This window comes from Callospermophilus lateralis, chromosome 2 (genome assembly GCF_048772815.1).
Source record: "Callospermophilus lateralis isolate mCalLat2 chromosome 2, mCalLat2.hap1, whole genome shotgun sequence".
NCBI classification, from domain to species: Eukaryota; Metazoa; Chordata; class Mammalia; order Rodentia; family Sciuridae; genus Callospermophilus; species Callospermophilus lateralis.
In genome coordinates, this window is record NC_135306.1 from 153,179,330 (window position 1) to 153,189,102 (window position 9,773).

Below are 9,773 nucleotides of genomic sequence, written 5' to 3' on the forward strand. Positions count from 1 at the left end.
ATGTTTTCACTGATAATTTTGGTGAGTATACAGGACAAATTTCATTTGAAAGAGAGTAGACATAGGTGTGTTATTAAGATGGTCTGAAGGAATGATGTCAGTATGTCTCTATAGTATAGCAACTTCAAAGGATAAATGTTGTTTTGAGGGATCTACTTAAAAGCCTTATGGAATTTGTCTCAACCTTGTCTATTTTATCCAGGTTAGTTACTCTGGTGTGGAAGAAAACTGGTCTGCAAATGTTCCATCTCCCAATAATGAAAGGTCTGTGGAATCTGTCACTTGGCCAAAAACTATGCAAATTTTTATGTCATGTATCAATTAAAACACATTTCAATTTAAAAATACAAAGAGAATGTTTTCTAAAGGTGAAGTACGGGTATATAAAATTAATATAAGCTGGGCACGGTGGCACACACTATAATCCAAGCTACTCAGGAGGCTAAGCAGGAAGATCACAAGTTCATTGACAACTTATGAAGACCCTTTTTCAAAATTAAAAAACAAAAAAGGTTGGGGATATAACTCATTGGTAAAGAACCCTGGGTTCAATCCCCATTAAGGCAAGTAAATAAATAATTTAAAATAAAAATAATAGAGTAGAGAAGGGGCATCAGTGTCAAGGAGGAGGGGTAAGAAGGCTATATTACTTGAGATTAAAATACAGCAAACTATGTTATGTGCATTTAAATACATGTAAGAGCAAACCCCAATATTATGTATAATTATAAGGCACTAAAAATAAAAATATCATAAAAAGAATCAAAGAATTCAATGCACATCCCTAGTCCTTTCATCATATTCATGTAAGAAACTTTTTTTTTTGTACTGGGGAATGAATTCAGGGGCACTCGTCCACTGAGCCACATGCCCAGCCATTTTTTATATTTTACTTAGAGACAGGGTCTCACTGAGTTGATTAGCACCTCACTTTTGCTGAGGCTGGCTTTGAATTCCTACTTCAGCCTCCTGAGCCACTGGGATTACAACTGTGCACCACCTCGCCCAGTTCATGTAAGAAACTTTTAATCATTTATTAGTTTGATGATTTAAACATATTTAAAATTGCTATAATTAAAATAGTATAGTAATGGTGAAACAATGTATACACAGATAGATAAAAAGGTATGAAGATTTTGAAATTATGTGTGTATGTGTGTGTATATATATGTGTATATATATGTATATATATACCTATATATATATATATATATGAATATATTCAACTGATTTTCAACTGAATTGCTTGTGTAACTCAATGTAAAATGACAAGTTATTATAACAAAAACAGAACATAGACATGGATCTTAACCTATAAGTGTCAAACTTCTAGAAGAATATCAGGAAAGATTGGTATTTTGAGTTAGAAAATATTTTCCTAGATTGTGATACAAGACACCAACCTATAGAAAATGAAAATAACCTACTATTTTTCACAAATTAAAACTGCTTCATGAATGATTCAGTTAAGAAAATGAAGTGGTAATTCAGAGATTGGTGCTAAGTATTTTCACAGACTTATTTGCAGAAAGATCTACATCTAAATTTTATAATGAACTCTCACAATTCAGGAATAAGAAAGTAAACAACAATACTAAAATGGACAAAAATATTAATAGCCTCTTTACCAAAGAATAGGTATTAAGAGAAAATATAATTTGAAAAGATGTTTAGCACAATTAGTCACTAATTACATGTAAATTTAAAAAAAAAACATGGTATACCTATATAACTCTATAAATTCAAATGCCAAAAATCTAGTTTCAGAGAAGAGCTGGGAACAGTTTTTACACTCTTAGACTTGTGATAGAAAATGGTTATCAGGGCTTTTTAGAAGAGGGTTACCTTCATAGCAGCACATAGAACATTTTTCAAATGATTAAAATGTTAACAATTTTATTTATTGGTGTTTATTTGTAGGCAGAGATATGAAAACTAACTATGCACCTCAAAACTGTGAGATTTACTGTATTTAAATTATACCTCAAAATTTATCCCTAAAAGTGGTAATTAACTATTAGTTTAACTCTTTAATATTCTCTAGACTAATCTTAAATGCAAAATACTTTTTCACTGAAGAGGTAGAAACAGAAAAGGATATAAAGAGAAGAAATAATTTTAAGGGTCCTTGTGGGTGATGTCATGGTTTGGAAGCTTGGGTTTAGTAATGATTCCCCAACTACCAACATGGACTCATATTTCCTGAAAATATAACCAGCTTTTCTCTTTTAAAATATAAAGGTAGACATGAGGTAGAGCTACATCTAAATATATCAGTTTGATTGCTTTGAAATGTCTAGTTAGGAAAATTATAATAGGGAACAAATGTCCAACAATATACTTTCAAAATTCTCATACAAATAATAAATATAATAACATAAATTAATATAATAAGAATGCACACTTTTGTTTAGCATGTTATAATATTTTGGACAATGGCAAATGCAAAAGAAAAGGATCTTCACGGATATAATCTATTTAACATTTTTGGAAGAAGTTTGGCCTCATATAAATATGCAAAATTAACCTGGTTCAGCAGGTTAGCTTGAGCATTTTCTCCTATAGAAGCACATTCACAATGTACAAATAAAATTCAAAAAAAATCAAAAAATCATTTGGGAGATAAATAATTCTTTATATTATGTCTTTGTTATATGGTTTAAACTAGCTTTTAAAAACTTGGAAGTCTACTTTTGTATTGCCATGGAAAATGCTTTTGATAAATTCTTGAGAAGAAAAATACATGGTATAGAATAACGGGGGGATGCCATGTACCAAATTACCTTAACATATTTTATTTTCCATTTAGAAAGTTTGTCATGTTACCTCTGGGGAAAAATGCTATAATATTTGCTCCAAAATTATATAAGTGGTCCTGCATATTTGAAGTTTTGACAATATGTGTGCACTATTCATAATAAATACTTTATAAAATCTATTATTTTATTTGCTGCATAGCTAAACACTTCCTAAACAACTGATCTTATTCAAGCTTCTGTTCTGTTTTCATTCAAGTTTACTTTTCATACAATAAATGAAGAAGTAGATCAAACCTACTGTACCTGATAAAATGATGGCTCTTTGTTCCTTGAATATAATAGGACATGTTAAGAAATATAATGCCTGAGATATGTCTCCTTTCTCAGATTCCTTGGGGGAAAAATAAGTCTAAGCTTGGCTAGGATAGTTGGGAATTCCCAAGGCTTTTAGAATCTCACTCAGGGCTTTTCATGCTCCTGGGAATCCCTCTCTGGCTGGTCTGCATAGCACTATCAAATGCTTCAAGTAAGAGGCCACTTTCCTTCTTAGAGGGAAGGACAATCCTGAGGACAGATACATCCAAACTGAAAAGGCCACACACATTGTTCAGTGAGTGAAGAGTTTCAGAGATAAGTAATACCAAGTACCATCTTAACCTTGAGACTGTCCATTCAAGTAAATTGGTACAAAAATAACCAAATGATATTAAAATTAAGATTTTAAAATTTCACAACAGAAAAATAACAATAATAACTAGTTTCCCAGGGGGTAAAGGGACCAACACAAATGGATAATGTTGAGTTAAGATGAGTGTGTTGTGAGGATTAAATTATTTGGGAGAATTTTGTGTTTCATAAGTTTAAAGTATTAGTACATTTTATCTGGGTTTTATAATGTAATAGTTATTGTATTCATCAACAATTTATTTAGAGTATTTGTTAATGTACTATGTGCATATTATGTTGTAAAAGCTGAATTTGTAAATCTAAAGAGTCCTAAATTTTATGGACTGTGTTTTTTCTTTTGATAGCTTTCTCCTGAGTCCTGAAACTATCATCTCATGAATATAATTTGCAAGCATGCATTAGATTTGAATAAATCAACATGCTCTGTTTTTGGATGCTTATAGAGAACACCCTATGCTTTTGTAAAGTGTAGAGTTTTTTCTCCCCCCATTAAGAAAAATAACTTTTCCCAATCTAAATACTAAACTTAAGCCTACTAGTGATATTTGTCATCTTCTTTACAAATTCCAGTATAATCTAGTGGGGGATTATATTTTGTGAGCATGACCATTCAAAAGCAAATTAAAATATTCAAAAATACACAAAATTCATCTTCATGAAGAACACTTCTGCTCGTGCTTTGAGGCTTGTTGATATTCAACTGCAACCCTCAATGAATAATATTATATGACTATATTTTTTTTAGGGTCTCTTTAAACTCACAGCAATTTTTTAATTCTGTGTGCCTTTCCCCAACTGAAGCTTCTTCATAATTTTAGTTAAGTTTTAATGCATTAGTGAAGATTTACTTATAATCTAAAATTAAATAGAGTGATCGAGGGCTGGGGATGTGGCTCAAGCGGTAGCGCGCTGGCCTTGCATGCGTGCGGCCAGGGTTCGATCCTCAGCACCACGTACAAACAAAGATGTTGTGTCCGCCAAGTACTTAAAAATAAATATTAAAAAATTCTCTCTCTCTCTCTCCCTCTCTCTCTCACTCTTTCTTTAAAAAAAAAATAGAGTGATCGAGATATAGATATGAATTTGATATATACCTCTGAATCAGATATTTTATAAGCTCTGTTTTTCAATTGTTAGGATTATTTTTTGTCTTATGTTTAATTAATTATTCTAAATACCCATTAATAGTTATGATTCACATATTTTAACAATAAGGAATGTTGTTCTCAGAAAGGTCAGGTGGCCCTTTGGGCTGTACAAACATGAGGTGATGAAGCTAATATTTAAACTGTAATAATAGTAATCTTCCATAAGACTTGTTCTATTTTCCACTTATGTTTGAATTTCTCATTCAGTGCTTAGAACCCTACCTGATACAGAAATTCATATAAGGAGGTATAACATAACATAATATGCATATTATAACATAAACATATAAAAGAAGCAGGAGAAATAGAAAAGAAAGGGAAGACAAGAAAGAAGGAAGGAGTTGCTTGAAACTAAAGTTACGGTAAAGTAAGAAGCTTTGTGCTAATAACTAAGGTGCATGCATAGCAGATATATATATATATATATATATATATATATATATATATATATATATATATATATATGAAGGAGTGGGTTTATATACATGCTTATGTACAAATATGAGATATTTTAATAACATTATTTAGTCTAGAGCTTTAACCTCATCCATGGAGGTGGGTCTCACTGAAAGGAATTCTATAAGAATATGTATAATATTCTTTTTAAAATTTAAGGCAGTAAACATACACACATATATAATACATTCAGTACCTAAATGTTAACAAACACAATAGTTTATTTTTTCATAGAAATTCAAGTACCAGGATCTAGTAAATGTGTTTCAACTTCACCACTAGATATGGAGATGGGCCAGACATGAAGTGCTCTTAATTATTGTTTCTAAAAAACTTTTTTCCTTGCTTTTCTTCCTCTGTATCTACTTCTGACTTTATAGCTTCTGCTCTTTTTTAAAATCCAACAAATATTTAACCTACCATTAGTTACCAGGAACTTGATAAAATATATGACTTTACATTTTCACAATGCTCTCAAAAGTACAGATAATACATAATACATGCAAAGTTCAGTTATAAATATGCAGAACCTCAGTTTTATATACAGAATTTCTTTCATATACTACTATTTTATACTATGAATTTCAATAAATCATATATTTATGTAGCTTATGAAATTCTATACTACTTAAATTTAGTTTATGAAATTTTGGACTATAAAAACTATGAGATTTTATTGTTTTACAGAAATAATTTTGTTGTTCTTAATGATTCATTGTGATTTCTAGTGAAATTAATGTGGGATCTTATTTTATAATTTCCATAATTCACTTATGTTTATATTTGTATTGAATTGAGTACTGTGAAAGCTCAGATACAAATGGGAATTAATTGACTTTTGTTCCATTAATAGAATAAATCCTCACAACCACATTTACATAGAGTATCATTATTACAAATTTATTTAAAAGATAAGTAGGATTCAATAAAATCAAGTAACTTATTTCAGTCATTTTTACCTAAGGTAGTAATCATGTCTTTACACAAAAGTAGTTTGTCATAATATGTATAATGCCTAACATTTTTGTTAAAAAAAAATCTCAGGGTAACAAAAAAATTATGATTTCAAATACCTGAAGACTAAATGATAGGGAAGAAAGATGATCAAACATAGAATAATGAAAAGGTACCAAAAATATTCAGAAGACTATTAATTCTAGGTCAAAGGATCAGAGAATACTGTCTGGAGCAGATAAAATCTGTGATTAATGAAAGGTTAGTTAAATACTGATCAGGAATTCACTAGCTATGAAAGATGGAGGGAGAATCCAACAATTGAGTCAGAGTACTTGGCTTGAGCAAACATGTAAGAACATAAACTAATAAAATCTAAGGATGGAGCTCTGATATGCACTCACAATAATTGTATGGATATTTTAGACAGATACCAGAAAAAAAAGATCAGAGTTAATTTTAAAGCAATGATGATAAAAATGAAAAATAATGGATTGATTTATTAGTAATTCTCTCTGCTTAAATAGTATTTATGCTTTTCATTAGAAGCCTAGGGAATGTACACAATAGCATTCCCATTTTATAAATAAGGAAATAGGCCCAGAGAGAAAACTTAAGTAAAGAAAAATTACAAGTAAGAAGTAGGGTCGTAATTCAATACCAGATATTCTGGTTTCTGATTGTGTGATCCCCAGAACTACAAAAATAAACAGGCATTAATTGAATAGTTAGCTCATCGATAATATTTCTGGAGTAAACACAAGAGAAAGTTGTAAGATTTGAGAAAGATTAAATTGTCCCATATGCTTAGGGCATATATTTGAATTCCCCATGAATCATTTGGGCTATGATGTCCATGGCTCAGGAAAATAAAATATATATTCAGAAAAGGTAACCTGGATTGAGTATGAGAGTAAGTGTGTTAACTGAAGACTTGAGAGAACTCAAATTGCCCAGAAGATAACCAGTAGAGAAGAAGCTAACCAAAGAGAAATATAGAATTTTATGCTTTTTGTCCAAAGACAGCTTTGCCTTTGTAGAACAGAGGGATGCATGTAGGGATTTAGGGTTCTTTGAAATGGAGAAAAAAATAACAAGATAATATTTAAACAACAATATCAGTGAGGTCATGAAGCTCTTTATGATATGTAAACAATCTATATCAGAGTCAAATACAGGAGGGTGAAAAATACTAGTGTCTGGGGCTCAGCCCTGACATAATGAATTTCTGGTAATGGGAGTCAAGTTATTTCACACACCCAATGTATTCCTTTATGAATAAATTGAAAGGCAGAAATTAGGGAAAATTTCCAAAAAAATATACTTTGATGAATATGGATTTATTATTATTAAGAAGCCATTCTTCAGACAAAGAAATATTTATTTTTGGTCAGTTTTATTGATTTATTACTTAAATAAAATAAAATTTACCAATTTTAAGAGCAAAATTTGATGAGATTTTTAAATGTGTGAGTCATGGAAATAATCACGATGGTATGGAACATTTTCGTCTTTCTAAAATGTCTGTGCATTTCCCTTTGTAATCAAACACTTTACACTTTATTTACTTATATAACTGAGATCACATAGAATTTGGTGTTTTGTATTTGTCTTAAAGCATATCATAAGTGATCAAGTCCTGCTGTTGCAACCATAAGTAATTTCTTCCTTTTGAAATTTAAATTATAGGATCTACACAGTCTATCCATTCAATAATGAATATATATTTGATTTCCTTTCAGTTCTTTGCTACATACAACCTTAAGTAAAGTTTCTAGGAATAATTTTGTATAAGTCTTTATGTTGATAAGTGTTTTCCTTTCCCTTGAGTAAATTCCTAAGTGTGGAATCAGTGGGTAATATTACCTGAATGATAAATCCATACTTAGAAACTGCTAAATTTTTTCCAAAGAGGCTTGTATGATTTTGCACCCCATTAGCAATATATGAGAATTCCAGTTGTCTTACATCCTCACTCACAAAATTTGGCTTTCGTTTTTTTAGTTCTCCCTATCTTATAATTTCATATAAATATATATTCATATATATTTTACTTCCAATTTGTTTTTCCATTTCCTTGACACTGGATCTCTCTTTTGCAGGTTTGCAAGAATCCTGGACTGCAGTCCTACCTACATCTCACCATGCTGGTTTTTAATAACATGTCTAATTGGCCCACTTTTTTCTTCATTGGTATTCCTGGTCTGGAGGCTGCACATATGTGGATCTCCATTCCTTTCTGTTTCCTGTACCTGGTGGCTCTTGTGGGTAATGTCCTTCTCCTGGTTATAGTTAGAACAGAACAGAATCTTCATGAACCACAGTTCTATCTTTTAGCTATGCTAGCCCTCACGGACCTGGGCCTTTCCTTGTCAACAATGCCAAGTGTCTTGGCTATCTTCTGGTTTGATGTCCACCACATTGGTCTGGATGCATGCCTGACCCAAATGTTCTTCATCCACACCCTCTCCTCTGTAGAATCTGGTGTCCTGGTGGCCATGGCTTTTGACCGCTTGGTGGCTATCTGTGCCCCGCTGAATTACACCAGGATCTTGACGCACTACACTGTTGCCTGCCTTAGTGGAGCTGCCCTCATACGGGGTGCCACTCTGCTGGCCCCTCTGCCTTTTTTCCTGAGGACCTTTTCTTTCTGTGGGGCCAATATCCTCTCACACTCTTATTGCTACTATCCAGATATGCTGAACCTGGCCTGCGGGGATGTTACTTTCAGCAGTGTCTATGGGTTGGTCTGTGTGCTCTGCACCTTTGCAGTGGATGTTATCTTCATCCTTGTTTCATACATGAAAATCTTGGGCACTGTTATGAAACTGGGAATCCAAGACAGAAACTGGAAATCACTGCAAACCTGTGCCTGCCACCTGTGCACAGTGCTTGTGTTCTATTTGCCTCTCATCAGCCTTGCAGTACTGCATCGTTACACCCAGGAAACGTCCCCGATTCTGTACACCACCATGAGCAATGCCTACCTCCTCATGACACCACTGCTAAACCCTGTCGTCTACAGTCTCAAATCCCGGCAGATCCAAGCTGCCCTGCGCAAGCGATTTTGGGCACAACGTGTTATTGCTGGGGAGTGAGATTTTCTCATTGTATCAGAAGGTGCAATTATATTAGCAGCATGCTATTTAAGATCTATGTGCCAAATAACATGCTAAATCCCTTGCATTTGAATATGAAAAAATGCTCAGGCATTTCCCTTAAGAAGGGAACTAAGGTGGGAAAGAAAGGCAGAATGCTTAAATTATAATAATTGTGATCCTGAATGATGACTGGTAATAATAAGGAGAAATTGCAATAGAAGCATAGTTCATTTTGGGGGGGGGTATGAGTTAAATGAAAATACATTATCATCACAACTAAGTTGTAAGTAAGTTAAGTCTGGATCAGGAAAGGAGTGATATATATATATATATATATATATATATATATATATATATATATATATATATATATATGTTGTAGATGGGCACAATACCTTTATTTGATTATTTATTTTTATGTGGTGCTGAAGATTGAACCCAGGGCCTTACATGTGCCAGGCAAGCGCTGTAACACTGAGCCACAACCTCAGCCCCAAGGGCTGATTTTATAGAGAAGTACTGATGTCACATGATTCCTGGTTTCTAACATTGCTTAAATTGGAACACTAAAAATCCAAAACTGATGATGAATTTATGACTGTCTATTTTATATTGATTGATGTTCAAAACATCCTAATGATTAACAAAAGATAAAGGAACATTCTGAG

General features: G+C 32.4%; 1 protein-coding gene across 1 annotated transcript; it reads left to right on the forward strand.

Moving 5' to 3' along the window:
- The first annotated feature begins 8,148 nt into the window (after nt 1–8,148).
- On the forward strand, nt 8,149–9,102 carry LOC143388662 (olfactory receptor 51G2-like). Its single transcript, XM_076842288.2, has one exon. It carries the CDS (start codon nt 8,149–8,151, stop codon nt 9,100–9,102), a length of 954 nt encoding a protein of 317 aa, XP_076698403.2.
- Nucleotides 9,103–9,773: the final 671 nt, after the last annotated feature.

What these genes read in the sequence shown, in the direction of transcription:
- LOC143388662 (XM_076842288.2), top strand. Translation starts at nt 8,149, where the DNA reads ATGCTGGTTTTTAATAACATGTCTAATTGGCCCACTTTTTTCTTCATT.